The 20,467-nt window shown below is 52.9% G+C and overlaps 1 protein-coding gene across 1 annotated transcript in view; it reads right to left on the bottom strand.

The window, feature by feature from the left end:
- Window positions 1-455: 455 nt before the first annotated feature.
- TNIP1 (TNFAIP3 interacting protein 1) overlaps window positions 456-20,467 on the bottom strand; it is a 46,444-nt gene continuing 26,432 nt past the window's right edge. The window contains 13 exon segments of the mRNA XM_030329040.1: window positions 456-1,240; window positions 2,960-3,050; window positions 4,134-4,325; window positions 4,665-4,730; window positions 5,219-5,344; window positions 6,439-6,570; window positions 9,122-9,250; window positions 11,736-11,807; window positions 11,810-11,869; window positions 12,034-12,099; window positions 14,262-14,351; window positions 18,451-18,571; window positions 20,195-20,286. Of these exon segments, the coding sequence (XP_030184900.1) occupies window positions 1,206-1,240; window positions 2,960-3,050; window positions 4,134-4,325; window positions 4,665-4,730; window positions 5,219-5,344; window positions 6,439-6,570; window positions 9,122-9,250; window positions 11,736-11,807; window positions 11,810-11,869; window positions 12,034-12,099; window positions 14,262-14,351; window positions 18,451-18,571; window positions 20,195-20,286 (1,272 nt within the window). The 3' untranslated portion in view covers window positions 456-1,205.

Below are 20,467 nucleotides of genomic sequence, written 5' to 3'. Positions count from 1 at the left end.
TTGGGCGCCTGCTGTTTGGTTTCTACCTAGGCCCAGCCCACTCTGCTTCTCTAACTCGGCATTTGGAGTTTATAAATCCAGTTCATATCCGCTCTCGTTCCCTCCCACATTTCTCCAGGCAGCTGGAGCTGAGATGAAGTGTTCCATTTGACAGGCGAGGAAACTGAGGCTCACAGAAGGGCCAGCCTCGCCCAGGGTCTTCTGGTAGGTGAGGGGCAGGACTGGAATACAAACCCAGGTCACCTCTCAGCCCAGATTCTGTCCACTGCCCCTGGCTGCCCACCCTCGAGGAGGCGCAGAGCAGGGCCCGGGGGATATCTGCCGAGAGTCGGGGCGGTGCTCTCGGGACTAGGGGCCATGGGGCACAGAGGGAAGAGGCCGGGAAAGCAGCACTCTCACTGACTGGGAGGAGAACATTAGCCCGGACGTAAAAAAAAACACAAGTCACAGAATACTGATCTTCAACTTGGATTTATGTCCAAGGTTCGTGCAAACAGCTGCCCAGGGACAGCCAGCCACCCTGTTCTGGGCCTCTGACACCACAAGCCTCCAGCTGCAGGGCCGGGGCTCTGGTAGCTTCACGGTGGGCCCCTCAGCGCATGTGACTGGCGTGGCCTTCATCCCAGGCTGTCATGGCACCAGCAAGGCTGGTGGGTGGAGGTGGAGGGCCCTGCAACGGAACACCCCGTCATTCTCTTCTGTGTCCGGGGGCAAACCTGCCCTTCCTGCAGCTCCTCAGAGGGGAAGGGATGGGCATGGGGCAGGTCCTGCTGCTACAGAGCTTGAAGCGAAAATCAAACACACACATGAACTGAACGTGGTCCCCAGAGGGGCTGGAACCACTTCTGGGGAAGTTTTGAAAGGAAGGGGTCTCAGCTGGACCCCACTCTTGAGACTGACGTCCCCCAGCGCTTCTGCAAAGCATGGCAGGTCAGAGTCAGATGAGGCCTCTCTCCACTTGGTGGCAGGGTGGCGAGTTTCTCCTGGCCACTCCACAGGAGGGGCCCCAGATGGAAGCCTTCTGGGTGGAGCCTCTCCAGTCTGTGAACAGTTCAGGTCGGGCTGGGGCACAAGCTGGTGGCCCATCAGCCTCCCATCCGGCCGGGGCGCTGGCTGCATACAGAACGTGGCCTCTAGTTTTTCAGTAATCTGAGATCAGGTGGCTCTGGCAAGACGAAGGTGGAGCCAAGTGACATAATCTGGTCTCACTGAGGCCCCTCACGGTCATTTTTCGTAGACTCTAAATAAAGAAAAATGTTGAGGACTTTAAAAGATGATACGATACAGTAGGTTCCAAAGGCCTACAGAAACCAGTAAGTAACGATGAACGTAACACCTAGAGTTAAGTGTTGCCGAGTGCCAGGCCCCGGGCTAGTACCTTAGGTACATTTGTCACTCAATCCTTGTCCAGCCCTATGAAGCAGGCAGATTATCGGCCCTTTACGGAGGAGGGAATAGGCACACAGAGAGATTTTTAAAAATTTGCCTGAAGTTCCAGATCTAGGAAGTGTTTGAGCTTAGCCAGTCTGGCTCCACATCCCAGAGTTAGAGAAGTTCTGGGGGAGGAGACAGCCCTGCCCACTTGCCCCTCGTCACAGCAGCCTCTGACGGGCTCCACACAACCTCTAGGGCTCTGTGGGGAACCATGAGAAAACGGCGGACCGGCGCAATGCCTCCTGCCACCCACTACGTCTTCCAAACCACGCTGCCTCCACGTCCCCCTGCAGCCCCTGTGAGGGGCACCTTCTGCGAGGGGCACTCTATCTCCTGGCACAGCTGGCTCTATCGCTGCACGGCCACAACCCTTAGAAAACACCTCTTTGTGCTGGGAAGGACTCAGCTTCCCTGACGCTCGCCCCCACAGGCAAGATGGTGCCTTCTGCCCCACGCAGCCTTGCAGAAAGCAAAGGCTGTCACTAAGGGCCTGCAGTCCTCCTGTGACTAGTGAACAAACCGCCAGTCCCCAACTGTTTACGGCCAACACCGTGACCTGACGGAGCTTTTCAAAATGCTGGGGGCGCCTGGGTGGCTCAGTCGGTTGAGCGTCCAACTCTTCATTTCGGCTTGGGTCCCGATCCCAGAGTCAAGGGATCAAGCCCTGCATCAGGCTTCGCACTGAGCACGGAGCCTTCTTGAGATTCTCTCTCTCTCCCTCTGCCCCTCTCCCCCTCTAGCTCTCTAACATAAATTAAAAACAAAACAAAATGCAAATCGAATCTGTCATGCCACTGTGCTTTAAACATGTCCAAGGAATCCACATCTCCTTTAGAATAAAGACCAGCCCCCTGCCACGGTCTGCAAGCCCCTGCACGGCCTGGACTCCCCTCCCTCCCTGACCTCACCTCGCCTCGCCCGTCGCTCCTTCTCCACCTTGTTCTTGGCTCCTGCAGTCTTCTCTTGGTCCTCCAGTCTGCTTCCTTCCTCCCTCCCTCCCTCCCACCAAGGCCTATGTATTTGTCATTTCTCTGCAAGAACGTTCTCTTCACCGAGTTAACGCCATGCATTCTGAGAGTCTCGACTCAAACATCACTGTCCCCGGGCCAGGTCAGGCTCCCCCGGTATCTACCCTTCTTCCTTCAGGGCACCTGAGTGCAACTGAAGGCCCATTTGTGTGATTTTTTTTTTTTTTTTTTTTTTTGGCGTGCATTTTATTCCTTTCTGCCTCCCTCCCTAGACAGTGAGCTCCATAGGGGCAGAGACCGTATCTGTTTCTCCTCACTCAGCACCCAGCACCCAGCACAGCACCCGGCGATTAGACACCACACTCAGATGAATGAATGACTTCAGTCCCCTCAGCCTGCAGTCACCTCCCATTCTCGCAACACTGTTTTGCACAGTGAGGCCTCTCTTCCACCAAGATCAGAAGGTGGTGAGATCAGCCCCAAACTGGGGCACACCTGCCATGTGAGAAGTTATCTCCCCGAGGGGACGATGAGACCCAGTACTAGCTCCCACTCACCTGGTTCCGCAGGCCTGGCTGTGGGCGAGTCCATCACTTGGGAGCTCTGATTGCGCATCCCTCCACAGGGCGGCCGCCAGGTGTATTCTGGCTACAACAGGACCGGTGCTTAGTAATCGGTGACCACGTTCAGAAATTACAGTAGCAGCTACCATGCCAGCATGGCGCTAAATACACATTAATCTAGTGCAACTGAATCCTTAACAACAACCCAGGTTGCCACGTCCATTTTACAGGTAAGGTAAACCTGAGGCTCAGAGGGGTTAAAGAAACTTGTTGAAGGTCGTCCAGCTAAGAAAGTGGCCAAGGGGCACCTGACTGGCTCGGCTGGTTAAGCGTCTGACTCCTGATTTCAGGCCATGATCTCCCGGGCGTGAGATCCAGCCCAGTGCCTCTCTCTGCCTCTCCCCACACCACCCCCGCTCTCTCTCTTAAAATAAAAATAAATAAACTAAAAAAAAAACAAAACAAAACAAAAACTCCCTTAAAAAAAAAAAAAAGAAAACAAAGTGGCCAAGCTTCGGAATTAGGTCTTCTATATAAGCCCAGAGCCAATCTCTTAAGTCCCACACTCTACTCCAGTGTTTCAAGAAGCTGGGTAAGGACAGGGCCTAGCAGGAGAAGCTGGAAGAAATGCCAGGCAGGAGGCAATGTCATCGTCCAGGTGGGAGCAGGGATGCCTGAGCAGGACTGTGGCAGAAGGATGCAGAGGATGGGATAGGGGACAGCAGCTCTTTGGAGAAAGAATAAGCAAGGAAAAGGAAATAAAGAAGGGCGGGGAGGGAGCGGGGAGGAAGGGAAGGGAAACTGAAAAGGAGAAAAGAGAAGGAAAAGCAAAGGAGAGAATGCATGGTGAGGACCCGGTACCTGGTTACATGCAGAAGTTCTAAGAAAAAGTCAAACTCAAATCTGACACCCCTGGCCTGCTTGGTTGGAGGCAGCCCTCCTTCCTGTCCTGACCTCTGAGCCTTTTCTGTTCAAAACGGTGACCTTGAGCAGCTTTGGGCTGGAGAGTCCTGCCAGGCTTGGACATCTGCCTGTACACCACAGTGTTGTTCGGCAAAGAGCCAACCCAGCATGCAGTTTCAGACCCCCTCACTTGATCCTGCCCTCTGGAAAGTGTGTGGGGAGGCCTGTGTGTGTATCCTGGAGCAAAGGAGGGGCACAGACTCACCAGATGGAAGAGGCGTGAGTTGGGGAGTGGGGGCGGGTGCTCCATGGCCATGGGGGGCGGGGGGTAGCGGATCTGGGACCAGTCCTCAAAGCCGTGGTGTGGGACCATGGCTGGCATGGGTGCGTAGGCGTACGGATAGGCCCCGCAGAGGTGTTCTGGGTGGGGATCCATGTGGTAACGGTCCGCTGAGGCCTGCAAGAAATGCTGCTGTCTGACTCTAGCCCATGATAGGCTGCACAGGCCACCCCCAGCGATACCCGTCTCCTCCCTTTCCCTATTCAGAATCTTAGTTTGCTGAAGGCTGGTAGATGGGCACTGATGGCTGGTACATGGACACAGAATAACAACAATGATGACATCTAACGTGTCCCGAGCACTCACTCTGTACCAAGTGCTGTTCCTAGTGCTCTACCTGCATTACCTCATTAATTAGTTGGACCCCTGAGCAAACACTGCCTCTCCCCTCAGACTGTAGGTCCCTGAAGAAGGTAGGATGAGGTAAGTGCTGCTTCCTCCCTCAAGCCTCCTCACCTTTGCCTTCCTCTTCTGCTGTTTGAGGGCTTCTTTTGTCTTCTCCTCATCTTTGAATGCTTTGAGCTGAGAGAAGGAGGGAGGGAGAGGAGACTTGGCACAGGCACTTCCTGGCCAGGCCGGGACCGGGGGCCTACGCAGCCACCACTCTCGGCTACCCGCCTGGCTCGGCCCCAGGGCAGTGTCTGGGGGGGGGGGGAGGGGAAGGCCCCCGTGGGGCAGAGCAGAACCCAGGCTGGTGGCTGCAGGTGAGGCCCGCCCTCCGTGGGTCTGAACACAGGTCAGGAGAGCCCCCACGGGCCTCCTGTTGCTATGCTTCCCTGTCAGTGTCCTTCACTTCCGTTCTGTGACAGAGGTGGCTCCGACTGTGGAGGCCAGAGTTAGAGGTCAGGGAGGGGAAGGGACTTGCTGAGGTACACAGAAATAGGGTGGCAGAGCTGGGAGAAGAACCAGTGAGTGTCCCGACCTCCAGTGTCACCGGGGACCCTCCACACCCCCCTCCCTGCCCACCGAGGACAGGCCAGCTGCCCCTCCCTCCGTCCAGCCGTTCCCACCTGGGCATTGGACAGGGTGACCTGGGCCTGTAGTTTCTCCACCTGCTTCTTCAGCTCTTCCTTCTCCTCATTCATGCGTTCTCGATCACTGCGCTCCCTCTGGAAGTCTTCCTCGAAGATCTTCACCTGCAGGGGAATAGAGGGGAGGGGGTGGAGTGGGGGGGTGAGAGTGAGGAGGAGGGGCTCAGTCTGCTCTGGCCTCCTGCTGCTTTCACCCCATCTCACAGTAGCTGTGAGGAGGGGAACGAGCGCACCTCGGGCTTCCCAGCCCTCACTTCAATCAGAGAAACTCTGGGTCCCTCTATTTCATATTCCGGGCTTCAACACAGGCTTTATTTAAACAAGGTGCCCGTGGCCTAAAAAAAAAGGAGGGGGGTCACAAGCCCCCAACCAGTCCAACCCTGCTAAGGCACGGCCACAGGCCCAGAGCGTGGGTGCAAGACCAGACTTTGTCTCCCGGCTCCGAGAGCAGAGGACCCGCAGGGCTCTCCCAAGGCTTTGGGGGTGCGCTGGCACAGAAGGGGCTGGGGTGGCTCCCTGCCTCTGCGTCTGCAGTTTCACATCCCACTGCAGACCAGTGAGACGACGTCCGGGTTAGAGATGGTTTAGAAACCTCCAAATCATGGCATCCAATAGAAACATGTGGGAGAGCTCCAGCCTTTCCAATTTCCTTTCAGTCCTTCTGTGCCCCGCAGGGAGAAAGTCTGTGTTTACGCTAGCATGTCTTCAACACCTTTCTAGTACTTACTAATTTCCCTTCCCTTCCCTCGAAGAGGACTCAAGTTCAGAGGCTTCATCAGGCAAGGGTATCCAGCTGGAGTTTAATAACACTGCTTGGCTTTTACTGCATTTATTGCTTACAGCTACTTTCTACCGGTGGCAAATAATAAAGTATTTTCCATTTGTAGTATTGTTACAAAGTTCCTTTCCAAATAAGTTTACTGAAAGTAACATATTTAAAATTTATTTTTAAAATGCTAGGTAAATAATAGCACAGCTGGGGTACAGAGATGGTTAAATCAAAAACACGGCAGAGGAATGACTTAGGGATACAGTGCTGGAAAGGATAAACCAAGAACCAGACAGGGGTCCTGGCCAACAGCCAGAATGTGGACTACTAATTACAGCTTCCACAGGATTTCAAGCCCCTCCTGGGTCCTCAGGAATGCTCCAGCCCCCCACTCAGCACCTCCTACCTGACCTCCACCTCTTGGGCTCACCTGCTGTTTCAGCAATTCGTTCTGCGTGACCAGCTCCTGTTTCCTTAGGAGGCCACCAGCTCCTTCTGGGCTCCCAAACGCAGCTGGTGGAGAGGAGGGGGAGGCCTGGATGCTCAGTGCTTCCTCCAGGGCCTGGGATCGGGAAGAGAGGAGATGGACCCATCAGCAGGAGCCCTGGCAGTCAGGCCCCGTCGGAGAGGTCACCTTAGTGACCCCCTTCCTGATAAGAATGACAATAATAATGACCACCTCCAGTACCATTTAGTAAATGCTACCCTATCCATTTACACGATACACACATCATTTCACTGGATCCTCTCCACAGTCCTGTGAAAAAAAGACTATGATCATCACTCCCATTGGACAGATGTGAAAACTGAGGTTCAGAAACATGAAGGGATCTGTCCAAAGTCACACAGCTTTTAAGCACGCTAAACGGGGGTCCTCATGTAGAAGGGAGACTCTGTCCTTCCCTGGGCAGGTGCAGCTCAATTCTAGTACCCAGACCTAGACAGAATATTCAGTTCTTCGGGGAAGCTTCCGTGTCCTCAACAACTGCCCTGCCCTCAGATTTTTAGCTTCCCAAATCCCTGGCTACCACACCAAACTTTCTGTCCCCAACTCTTCTGTGGTCAGACTGGATTTTAATTTTGACTTATTTAATATTTTGCCTTTCTAAGCCTGAAAATGGGCTGAAACATCACCAAAGAAGATTTTGAAAATTAAAAAAAAAAAAAAAGCACCCTTATTCTACCACACTCACAAAATACTTTCCTTTTTGTAAACAGTGTGCTCCCACCTTCTTAAAAAGGTCTCTATTAACTGATTTTCTCCTTCAGCTTGGTTAACATGTTACTTGAGAACTCTGGACCCCTGCTCAACACCGACCACCCTCCTCACCACCTGCACTTTAGCCCCCGGGACATCAGGGCTTCCGCTCGCCATGCATTAGCAGTGCCCACAGTGCCTCCCTAGACAGTGGGGAGATAAAGAAGACCTTCTCCAACTTGGACTTGGGCCCCCACGCAGTCTCCTTGTCTCTCCCAGAAACCTGAGGAAACCGCTGAGCCAGAGTAAGCCCAGGACGCTGCAAGGGGAAGTTATGGCTCTACTTGATCCTCCTACTTACTCCATCTGCCTATATTTTATTTATTTATTTAATTTTTCAATGTTTATTTTGAAAGAGAGAGGAAGAGAAAGGGAGGGAGAGGGAGCGGGGAGAGAGAATGAGCAGGGGAGGGGCAGAGAGAGAGGGAGACACAGAATCGGAAGCAGGCTCCAGGCTCTGAGCTGTCAGCACAGAGCCTGATGTGGGGCTCGAACTCACAGGCCGTGAGATCATGACCTGAGCTGAAGTTGGGCACTTAATGGACTGAGCCACCCAGGCGCCCCTCCATCTGCCTATATTTTAGATGAGAAGACTGAGGTCCAGGGACAGGGAGAGACTTGCCTGAGGTCCCAAGCAAAGCACGTCACTTGCCTTGCATCAGTCACCCACACCTAGGTCTCTGTCCCCAGCGATGCCAGGGAAACTTGGAAAGCAGTGATCCTGCCTGAGTCATCTCTGTGATCTGCCACTCTGTACAACACTGTGCCCGAATGTAGACCCCCAAATCCCCCAGCTCAGGACAGGTCATTCTTTCCACTGAGAACAGGTCCCAAGGTTCTCCAGACTTGACATAATCAATGCTTATCAAATTCCAAAACCAAATAGAAAGGGTTACCCTAACAGGGCTAGGGCCCAGCGAATGCCAAACTCATGCCGAGCCCGTGTGAACAAGGTCAGGTGGCAGGAGGGAAAGGAGGACAGCCAGGCAAGGAGGAAAAGATGAACCAGAGACAATTCCTCCAGGCCTTCGGGGAACTCGTCTCCTTGGAAGAGGAGGCCTTCAAAGCTTCCTCTTGTCAGTGCACCTGTGCTGGAAGGTGGGCGGGGCTGGAAGGAGTCCAGCCAGGGTTCAGATGGCAAAACTGAGACTCAGAGAGGCTGAAGTGGCTGAGCTGGGATCAGAATCAGCCCCCAGACCCAGCCTGTTCCCTGCCCACTCACCTTGGCCCAAAGCAGCAGGCCTCGGCTTTAAAACCCAGCCTCTGCCCAGGCACCCCATCTCTCTGGGTCCCAATTCTCGAGGGCAGGAACCCTCGGGCCGTGCTCAGCTACTCCTTTGAGCAGCTGTGTCCTGACCTTGCACTTGGTGCCAGGCACGGTGCCAGGCGCTGGGGGCACATACACTGGTGAAGGCGAGCACCTCCCCCCACTGGGAGACAGATCATTAAACAGGAAATCACAAGAAGATGCAAGAAGGAGAATGAAAGAAGGTTCTGGTGCTTTAGGAGCATACAACAGGAGGACCTGAATGAGACTCCAGGGAGGCCTTGCAGAGGAAAGTGGTGTTAAAACCGAGACTGAACGATGAGCGTTGAGCGGGATGGGGCCCTGTGAGGAAAGGGCTCGTCCAAAGGCCTTGAGGTTGGAGCGGGCACATGCACATCTCAGGGCTGGCCACTCGGCACGTGGGGAGGGAAAGACAGAGACAGCGGGCGCCGCGAGGCTGCATGGAGGCCCTCAGCAATGGCTCACCGATCCACAAGTCACCCCTCCTGACTTGAGGGTCGGGGTACCGGCGGTGGAGGGGATGTTTGCAGCTGGGCTCAGGAAGCCCTGCCTACTCCAGGCGCCCACCTTGTTGAGCCGCTGGATCTCCTTTTCCTGGTACTCCCGCTGCCTGGTGAGTGGGCTCAGCTGATCCTGCAGGTACTTGACCTTCTGGCGCAGCTCCTTGGCCTCCGCTGTCAGCTGCTCCTTGTCGGTCTGCAGGGAACACAGGGTTGGTGAGCAGGGAACCCCTCTGGGAGCCTGACCCGCTGCGCTTCCTGCCCCACCCTCACTCAGCCATGCCTCCTCTCTGCCGCTCCCCCAGCAGCCCCCGCAACGCTCGTGTGAAGGCACCATGCAAGGCATCAGAGCCGTGATGCCATAAGGTCCTGTCCTCAAGGAAAAGGCAGTTCGGGTGGGTTCTGACACCAGCTTCTCTACCAATGGGCTGAGACCTTGGCCACAGTCACAGTACTCTCTGGTCTATGCTCACTTATCTGCCACGGGTAGGGGGTTCTTTTCTTTCTCTTTTTTTTTTTTAATGTTTATTTATTTAAAGAGTGGGGTTGAAAACGTGAGCGGCACTGACAGCCGAGAGCCCGGTGAGGGGCTTGAACTCCCAAGCCGTGAGACAATGACCTGAGCTGAAGTCAGAGGCTTGACTGAGCCACCCAGGCACGCCGGGGAGGGGTGCTCTTAACGTGAGTCACAGATGGGCGTCAGGAGGTCTGTGAGCCCCAAAACGGGCTGCAGAATTTTGTCTGTCCAATTCTCTAGGGAGAAAAGCCATAGCGTCCACGAGATTCGCACAGGAGTCTTCTGTGATACACAGAAAGTGATAAACCACTGAGAATCTCTAAAGGACCTTTTAGTTCTTATGGTCTCTAAGCCTAGAGGAGACAAGACCCTTAAAGAAATAAATGCAGCATAAAAGGCAGAGTGTTCCTCCACAGAGAAACAAAGCACTGTGAGGTTAAAAGAAAGAGCATCACAGCTGAGAAGAAACCAGGGAAGGCTTCAAGGTGGAAGCCCTGCCCCCACACCCATTATGGAACAGGCAGGGCTCCTTCACTGCAGAGGGCCACAGCTGGATTGGCCTTTAGAGAGCACCAAATCTTAGCCCTTTCACGTGATGGGAAACGAATGTCCAGAGAAGGGAGGGGACTCACCGAAGGCCACACACAGCGAGCTGGGGCCAGAACCCAGGTCTCCTAATTCCAGTGCTCCCTCTGCCTTCGCAAGTCAAAGGAAGTGTTTCAAATAGGGGAGGTCAGCCAGAGATTGGGGAGGGCAGCCTTGGGCAGACCTCGGGGGAGGTGTTCTGGATTCCTACGTAAGAGGCTCCAGGATTAGCATGGTCTCTATCACCACGTGTCCTTATCACAGGGCCATGCTTTGTCTTAGGACACCCCACCTGCCCCCTGCTAATGGGGGACTGTCCCATGCCAGGGATTTATTTTGCCTCCTGATGGGAGCTAGGGGAAGGGACCAAAGAGCCAGGGGTCTGGCTGCCAGTCACCGACGTGACTGCACTTGGAGAAAAGACGGGCAGCATCCTTCCTAACACAGACCTTCAAGGCAAGGGGTGGTCACTGAGGCAGGATGACCCCTCAGATAAAGCCCCTGGGTGTCACATGCTGACGGAGGGAACTCTGAAATGCAATTCGTGTTGAAAACGTCCATTTTTAAGCCAGGCAAAGCAGCGTGTGCCCAGTCCCCACGAACGGGAAGACACCGTAATACAGATACTATCTTCTGAGAGTCTGGGGGTCAAATGGCCTTTCCTCTAAGCTGTCCCAGGATCCTGGAGTGCCTTGGCTGCTTGTCAGTCGCACACTGACAGGCCAGATACTATTTCTCCTGGTCTCCCTTTCCGCCCTCTCCCTGATCCTTCTAACTCCTCCTGTGGTACTTTAACACACTTCTACTTATTTGCTTCTGTGATGAGCTGTTTAGTGTTTCTTTCCCACCAAGGGCAGGACTGGGCTGTTCACCGCTGAGCCTCTGTGCCCAGCACAATGCCAGGCGCACACTGTTGAGTAGTCGCTCGATGCGTGAAGAAAGGAAGCCCCTGCCTAATGTTTTAGCTGCCCCACCCCCAAACAGCCATCACTACTCTAAACAGTCAGCAGCGGCCCAGCCCCGTCAAGTGTTCCAGAGCAGCCTGTGTCTCTTGTATTGCGCTTCCCTGTACAGTTCCCTGGTCTGTGAGATTTTAAGTGAACAAAAAGCTCTTCTGCGCGCAGGCGCCTGGGTGGCTCGGTCTGCTAAGCGGCAGACTTCGGCTCGGGTCATGACCTCATGGTTCATGGGTTCGAGCCCCGTATTGGGCTCCTTTGCTGGCGGTGCAGACCCTGCTTGGGATTCTCTCTCTCCCTCTCCCTCGCTCTCTGCCCCTCCCCCACATTCTCTCAAAATAAATAAACTCTTTAAAAAAAAGCTCTTCTGCATGTAAGCAAGAAAATACGGAAAGCAACAGGTAATCCGATCTCCTCAGTTTTCAGATGGGAAACGGGGCACAGGGGAGGAAAGTGCTTCTGCCTGTGGCCACATAGCCCTGAGCACTAGAGGCAGAGACGGAGCCCCCAGGTCTCCCAACTCCAGCCCTCCGCCCCGCCCGTTCACTTCACAGAATTCTCGGCTAATGAGGCGGGACAGCGGCCTCCCAAGCTGGAGCTGCAGGGACCGGCAGTCGACTTGCCTCCTCCATTTCAATCTTGGACTTGGCCAGGAGGAGCTTCCGGTCAAAGTCACGCTGCTTTCTGCTCCCGCTCCAGCCTCCAGGTCAGTCACCTGCTTCTGTAGGTCCGCCAGCTTCTGGCGCAGCTCGGTGATCTGGGTTCAAAGGCGAGAGGGGGGACAGTGCGTGAGGGAAGGGGTGAACCTCCAAGGTTCAAAGCTCCTGAGAAGGAAGCAGCAGACAGAAGACCGGGGATGCTCCGACAGCACAGCCAGGAGCCTGGGGTTCACAGCCCTGGGTTCCCATAACCCCCCAGTACCTTCTGCTCGTACTGCTGCTTCATGGACCGGAAATGCTGGTCCCACTGCTTGTTCACTTCGAGCAGCTGTGGGGAGAGACTGGGGTTAGCAAGAGATAGGCAGCGAAGGTACAAAGAGGGACAACTGCATGCAGACCAGCAGTGTGTGAGGGAGGACGGTGGCCACGGACGCTGCCTCAAACCCTCTCTTCTTGGAAATTCAGTGTTCCCTAAGGAGGAACTTTGCAAGACTAACAGCAAAGGAGCATTATGTAATTTGGGGGTACAATTACGGAACACATGTGCAACCTGGGACTACGTACTCAAGCATCACGTTCTCGTTTTCCTTCACCTGGCATCTCTCTCTGAAAATGAAACCTAAAGATGCCCTGGCACAAGTGTGCAAGTGCGTAAGCACGAGGCTGGCTGCCTCAGCAATGTCTGTCTCACAGCAAACTCTAGAGGACCACCTACGCAGAGGAGGTGGGTTAAGAAAAGTCTAGCACAGATGGGGGGGGGGGGGGGGGGAGGGTCGGTGATGGGCATTAAGGAGGGCACCTTTTGGCATGAGCACTGGGTGTTGTATGGAAACCAATTTGACAATAAATTTCATATATTAAAAAAAAAAAGAAAAGAAAAGTCTAGCACAACTAAAAACAAGGTGCTGTGCAGCTGGTAAGAAAATCAGGCCCCTAATACACTGCCTCGTTTCTAAGACGACCCTAAATTATTTGCCACACACGACAGAACAACTCCTCAGGGAAGGAAAACAATCCTACATCATTAAATACAAAAACAATGGGAAAAGGTAACCAATTTCAGACACAGTAACATATGATAAAGAGTACTCAGAATTGAAGAAATGTATGTTTTACACAAAAATAAATACCCTCAAAGATACAGTTAATTTTAAAGGAGAAAGGAAAAACAGCAATCTGCGATGCAGTATATAGGATATAATTTTTCTGCTTAAAAAAAAAAATTTTTTTTAACGTTTATTTATTATTGAGAGACAGAGAGAGACAGAGCGTGAGCCGGGAGGGGCAGAAAGGGAGGGAGACACAGAATCTGAGTCAGGCTCCAGGCTCTGAGCTGTCAGCACCGAGCCCGCGGTGCGGGGCTGGAACTCACAAACAGCGAGATCATAACCTGAGCCAAAGTCGGAGGCTTGACCGACTGAGCCACCCAGGCACCCTAATTTTTCTGCTTTTTAAAAAATTTCTCATGTTATTTATTTTTGAGAGAGCGAGAAAGAGACAGAAACAGAGTGCAAGCAGGGGAGGGGGCAGAGAGAGAGGGGGACACAGAATCTGAAGCAGGCTCCAGGCTCTGAGCTGTCCGCACAGAGCCCGACACGGGGCTCGAACTCACGGAACGCGAGATCATGACCTGAGCCGAAGTTGGACGCTTAACCGACTGAGCCACCCAGGCGCCCCATTTCCCGTTTATTTTTTAAAAACAGATTATAAATTGATAAGTACAGAATAGAACTTAGGACTGTGCCACTGGGGGCATCTCTAGGTGGTGGGGTTCTCAGTATTTTTCGAATGAGTGTCACATTACTTTTGTAATCAGAGCAAATACCTTACAGCGACAGAAAAGAAAACTAAAATTGCTAGGCACATAGAAAAGACTAATGGAGGCCTGCCTTTCAAATGTGCTGGAGGCCCAGGGAGGGCAGCAAGGCCCAGGAATCTGGAGAAGAAACCCGGGCTGTGTGGAGTGGAGAGGCTAAAAGAACAGACAGGAATTTGGCTCCGCCTCCAGCCTGGAAATACCAGCCTGGGGTCGGGGGATGGAGGAGGAACATGCATGGGACACAAGGGCATAGCCTCAATTTTGGAGACTTCCTTCCAGCTGGTTCGAAGCAGTGCTATAAAGCGTCGCTCCTCTCCTTCTGTGACAGTCCCCTCCCTGAACCAGCTACAAGGGTGACAGAGGAACCCGTGCTCCCCCTTCCTGATGCCTGCAACTTCCCTACCTTATCACAACCCTCCTTTCACCATCCGGGGCTTACCAGGGAAAGCCTGCTACACTGTCCCCACCCGCCAACAATTTTAGGCCATGCCCCAAATGCCACGTCTGCAGAGTGACCCCTGCGGCCAGGGGAACTCATCAAGAAACACGAGCCCAGGACAGGGCACCATGGTGATCTGAGACCAGACAGGGGCCAGGGAGGGCCTTTGCTCCGACAGTCCGGGGAGGGAAGGAGGGTCTCCCTTGGCCACCCCACCCCTCTAGCCACCTACCTCTGTGCGCTGCTGCTCCAGCATTTTCACCTTCTTCTCGGCTGCACCCAAGGCCCCGACCTCTGGGATCTTACCTGCTGTCACACAAGCTGGGGAGAAACACGGAGGGGCCTTCAGCAAGCCTCAGAGAACAATTCTGTCACTCACTCAGCGCTCCTTAAAGGCCTCTACCCAGGGACGCAGCCCTGGGTCTCCCACATTTCTAATCCCCCTCACTGCCAGGACACCGCTACATATCCCAGCCATGACTACGCCTGCTTGGGAAAGTCTGCTGAGATTCATTATTCCTCCTCCCCTCCTCCCCTGCCCTCCTGCCCTCTGCTCCCCTGCCATGGCCACTTCTTCCCTGCTCAGACTCTATCTCTAAGACACTGCCGCCTTCCCTCCCCTCTTCTTCCCCAACACACATCAACCAAACATCTTCTGACCTGGAAGGCAAGAGTTATAGATTTTTAAACATTTTACAAACTGTCTGCTTAAAGACCTTTTTTAGAAAGATACAGAAATAAAGACGTATGTGTATGTGTGATTAGTACCTGTGCGTGTGTTTCCTAGCTCTGTCCTCTGAGAAAGCCTAAAGCCATGACATGACACTCCAGTGGCAACGAGCACACCAGGGCCCAGATCTTGGTTTCTAAATGCCATTCTCTAACAAAGAGAAATAGGGTTCCTTAGAGAAGTGGTTCATTCCCGGGGCAGGGAAAATATAAGGAGAGCTTGGGGTTATCTTGTGCCAGAAAGTAAGAAAGTGCTCGATAATAATTACATGAAGAAGGGCGTGTCTAACGGCAAAAGAGACAACTCGAAAGAGCTTCCTGTGGCCAAAGCTGGAGCGACTTGAACAAAAATATACATCGCGACAGAACTGGATCATAGCCCAAGAATAAAATAAATGCCCTGAGTCCATACTGGTAGAAAGGAACAGCTGAATAAACAGATAAGTGGGGGAGAAGGGGCAACTCTTCCTTACAGAAGAATTCCAATTGCTGAGTATAGAGGGAATGAGAGAAATTCAAAATCTCCGTGAGAACACTATTGTCTAATGATCGTGGCAGGTGAGATCCACAATGGATACGAAAATTAGTGAGAAGTGTAAAAAGAAACAGGACATTTGCACAGACTAAAGTTTCTCCTCAAAAATAAGTCTTTGTTGGGTCACCTGGTGGCTCAGTCGGTTAAGTGTCCATCTTTTGATTTTGGCTCAGGTCATGATCTCACAGTTTCATGGGTTCCAGCCCATGTCAGGCTCTGTGCTGATTCTGCAGAGCCTGCTTGGGATTTTCTCTTTCTCTCAATCTCTCTCTCTCTCTCTCTCTCTCTCTCTGCCCCACCCTGGCTCGTGCTCTCTCTCTCTCTCTCTCTCAAAATAAATAAAAACTTAAAAAAATTATTTAAAAAAAGGATTTATTAACTACAAAGGGAAATTAGCCCCTTTATTAGGAAAACCAACACACGCCCCCTCAGCCAAGCAATCAGTGTTGACAGTAGTAAGATACACTGACATCATGTATCCTTGACATGATGCACCACGAAGGGCATGGTGTCACTCCCGGGGAACCTTGCGCAAATCCACATCTCAATCCGATCACAAGAAAACATCAGTTAAACCCATACTGAGGCACATGTTACAGAATAACTGGCCAGCACAAGTCAGAAGCGCGAAACACAAGGTGCAGCTGGGAACTGTCACAACTGGAGGAAACTAAGGACTGTGACACCCAAGTGCGGCGTGGGATCCTGGACTCCCAGCGCCAGCACAGAAAGTAAGAAAGAAGATATGAGCGAGAAACTGGTGAAATCTGAACAAAGTCTGTAGTTTAGTTAATAGTGCTGTTGTTTTTGAGTTTTGGTCATTGAACCGTGGTATGTAACTTGATAGGAGATACGGGGGATCGTCCGGACTACTTTGCAATTGGTTTTTTGTAAATCTAAAGTTCTCTAGAAGTTAAAAAAAATTTTGTTTTAAACAGGAAATGTGGAGGTGAAAAGAATGAGCTTAGGAGTCCAGCAGTGGAGTATTGGGTCTACCTCCAAGGCCCTGCATGAGGCCAAGACCCACACCCTCTCTGGGCCTTGGTACAAGGGAGATCAAGCCAGATGGGCTCTGCAGGCACCAATCTCTGACACCCATGGGCTTGTCAGCATTTGTCCTGGGGTCGCTGCCCACATTCTCTCTATCCCCTGCCTTCCAAGGCTCGTGGGGACAGGGACGGTCCCTGAATGCAGGACTAGTGAGGCTCAGGTGCCCCCTGCAGGCGATTGCCTGCCAGCACACCCACAGACCCGGGAGGAAGGGCAGTGGGCTGGGGGAGCCCTCCAAGGACCGTCACCTTTAAGAAAGGCAAAGGATGGGCCTGCCCCTGAAAGCCTGCTGTGTCCTCACAGGACAAGGAGGAAGAGGGGACAGGGTCTCCTGGGGGGCACACAATCAACCTCCACAAAGAAGAGAACGAGTCGGGGGCGCCTGGGTGGCTCAGTCTGTTAGGCGTCCCGACTCAGTTTCGGCTCAGGTCATGATCTCATGGTTGGTGAGTTCTCAGGCTTGGAGCTGCTGGTGTGGAGCCTGTTTGGGATTCTCTCTCTCCTTCTCTCTCTGCCCCTCTCTCAAAATAAATAAATAAACTTTAAAAAAAAAAGAAGAAGAAGAAGAGAAGAATCAGCCCACCTGGCTGCTGGCACCCAAAGCTACCATTAAGCAACAGCTAGTGTCACTGTTTACCATGTGCCCAGCGCCACCTACTTTACAGGTATCACCCTGACCCTCCCGCCATCCTCCGAGGTGGGTGTCACAGCCTCCATTTTTACAGAAGAAGAAACTGAGGCCAGATGGTTGGTTTTATGTCACTCAGTCACGGTGGCCGTGCTGGCACGAGGTGGAGCCAGCTCCAGGGCACGGGCTCCACGCGGCCCATAACGCACGCCTCCCATGGCGGCCTTCGTCCCCGGCAGGGTGGTAAGAAGGGCTGGGCCTCTGGGGGTCAAGTTAGATGAGCCAACATTAAAGGGCTTGGGAAAGCGAAGAGGCCTCCCCAGTGAATCCCCACACCGTGGTGGCTCAGGGAACCACGGGGGATCAGGGGGCTCCACAAGTCACTTCCGCAAGGGGACGGCCAAGGCAGGCTCTGCCCTGAGGGCTAAATGGAGGAAGGAGGGGCTCCCTGGGCTGGAATCAGAAGGCCATTTATCAGCGCATTTCCCTGAGGCAACCCGAGGCACCCCTCTGTCTGCCTAATAGCAGGTGATGCAGGGATCTTGATGACAGGAAGTCACATGACCTCTCCACCACCTCCTACCACCACTGTGTCATGCAGTAATAGTCCCGGCCCTGCCTAGCATACATGTAGAGTGGAGATCCAAACAGGATGATGGATTTGCAAGCCCCAGGTAAATGCTACATTGCCACATAGTAGTGAGGAATTAAGTTATAGGATAATTACTCCCTTACATAGGTGTGGTTTGTTAAAAATGTCAAATCCTGCCACGCAGCCATTAAACCCTAGTAAAAAGGGGACACGTGTCAGTAAAAAGTGGGACTCAGCGCCCACCAAGGAAAGTACACACTGGGCAAGGGAAGAGATTCAGCTTCTGCTCGGGAACTGGCGGTGAGGCACAGCTGAGAGCCGCGGTGGGAAGGGGGCGCCGGGCATGGCAATGTCAGCTAACCCCCACTTCTGTCCAGGTCAGAGGCTCTAGGAAGGAATCCCAGGAGCTTAACAGGGTCCCCGGATGGGCTTCTAACACCAACACCCTAATTCTGCCAGGAATATCTGAGATGTTACATGACTTTGAGACCACCCACAAGAGACCTTCACAAACTGGAACGTGTTTAGGGAATGTGCCCAAACTGAGCGAAGGACTCAGTACCACCTTCTATGAGCCGTGGCGGAAGGAAATGAAACTACGCATCCTGGAGAGAAGGCTGGTGGGGCCACGAGGCCACGGTCATGGCCGGCAGCCCGTGTGTCCCAGGGAATGGGATGTTCCGTGTGGCTAAAGGCAGAAGGAAGGCTAAGAAGTGGAAACTCCGGGACAGGTGGACTGTCAGGCCCAGCTAAGGAAAAGCCATCTAACGGGAACCCTGTAACAGTAGAACGGGCTACGGCAGGAAGTGGTGAGCTCACTGCAGGGGGCAACGGAGGCTAGACAGTGGCGATCCCAGATGCTGTGGAAGGAGTCTGTGACCACGTACCTGCTGCTGTCCGGCCACCCCCTTCTTGCCTGCGCCTTCCATCTTTGGGAAGCCCGGCTGCCCACAGGTATCCTCTTTGCCGCAGCTCATCAACAACCTCTTGAGCTCCATGTTTTCCTCCCTGGGTTGGAGGCAAACAGAGAGGTCATGTTGCCGGCCCTGTGTTAAGAAGCCTGGGGTTCTCAGACCTACTACTCATCACCTACTACTACAGCTGAGTTCTGGGGAAGAAGGGAGGACCCTGAAACCTGCCCTTGGATAGAACAAAAGAAGGCATCCCTAAGCCACTTTGCTGGCAATGTGGGCTTCTCTGGAAGTCTCTGATCGTCAATCAACAGCAGGGTTTCCCAACTGAGGGAGGTCTGCAAACAGGAGAACTCCAGGATGTGTCCAAACCTGCATCAAATAACTCTGACCGCACTCTAGTGAGGAAGTTACACCCTTTCCAATCATCTTCAAACTTCTTGTGTAGAGCATGGAATAGTCTCAGCTGGTGCCGACAGGTCTTGAGCACTCCTCCAGGACTTGCCAGTCTCCCTTGTTCACAGGACAAGGGCAGGCTTCAGGCTCAGAGCTTTCAGTGGGTGGCGGCACTCTGCTAGGACTTACTAACACCCAACACCCTTCCGTGTTCGTTGCATTTATTGTTAGGGTTGTCTTCTATTTATTAAAGGTAATGGTGTTTTCCATGAACTCCAGCGCAACTTTTATCATCATTTTAAGCAAAAACATTATTCAAATTGAAGCAAATTCTTAAATCAATAAGGTAGGTGATATAGGACATAATAAACGTGGTGATATGGATTCAGGTATGACTGAAGTACGAAAAATATTTCTTTACGTTCTATTTGCTGGCTAAGTTTCCACGTAATAACAGAAGAAAAAAAAAAAGAGAGAGAGAGAGAAGTAAAGTGGCTTTCCCAAGGTCACACAGTAGGGACTTGCACTCTTGCTTTCTAGTCACGAGTCATTCCTCCGACCTGGGGTTTCGGATCCATGGATGGAGTCATTATGGCTCTAAAACTCCCAACTGTTTGGCCATCCAGAAGTAAATAAATATATGCTGCCTCAAAACGGCACAACGGCTCAGTGGTTATATATAACTCTCTCTGGGCCTCAGTCTCCCTCTGCACCATGAGGGGTCTGACCTGCATAACCTCAAAGGGCCCTTCACACTTGGACAATCAAGAGCAGTGTTTCTCAACTGTAGTCCTGGGTATACCTACACCGTAATCACAGAAGCCCTTGGGAAAATGCCTAGGTCGGCTTCACATCCACTGAATCAGAATCTCAGCTGAGGAGGGAGGGGTGAGAGAGTGAAGCTGTAATGCCTTCCCTGACCCTCAGTGATCCTGAGGCACGGTGAAGTCTGAGACCAGGAGGCAAATGAGGGACCCCTGACTGTTGGCAGGAAAACAGCAGGACGTGGCGGTGGCCAGCAGAGGGCAGCAAAGTCCTGAGTCCTCTCCCCACAGCAGACTGGCGGTTGCTAACAACAAGCTGAGGGGCAAGTTCCCAAGGAAGGAGTACGATTTGTACAGACCCTCTTCTGAAGCTCTCAAGGCATTTTATAAAGGTACTAAAAGGGCCAGAGAGAAAACACCAAGGTACCCAAGGAAAAGGACCAAGAGACCTGACATCCAAAGCCTCAGAGCCCTCAGCCTTCAGCCCAGAAATCGGCGCCATGTACTATCCCTCTCTTCCTGCCCACCTGAGTCCTCACTCCGGAGGAGTCTGGACTTACCGCAGCCTCTCGGCAGCCTGATCCCGCTGCTCCAGGCCCTTGTCCAGCTTGGCCTTCAGGGCATTCTCCTTCCGAAGCTGCTCACACAGGGTCTGCAAGGCAGAGAGGTAGATGGGGGCAAGGTGAGGGAAGGGTTGGACCCTAAATGCAGCTTGATGATGGAGGACAGAGCCATGCCAGGTCCCAACACGTTACCCCCTTTGCATGGCCTCACCCAATCTGTCTCAGGACAGCTGAGAACCCAGGTGCTAGGCCCATGCAGGCTCCTCTATG

Source organism: Lynx canadensis, chromosome A1 (assembly GCF_007474595.2).
Source record: "Lynx canadensis isolate LIC74 chromosome A1, mLynCan4.pri.v2, whole genome shotgun sequence".
NCBI classification, from domain to species: Eukaryota; Metazoa; Chordata; class Mammalia; order Carnivora; family Felidae; genus Lynx; species Lynx canadensis.
The sequence above is the reverse complement of the archived record's forward strand: the minus strand, read 5'-3'. Positions and strand labels throughout refer to the sequence as shown.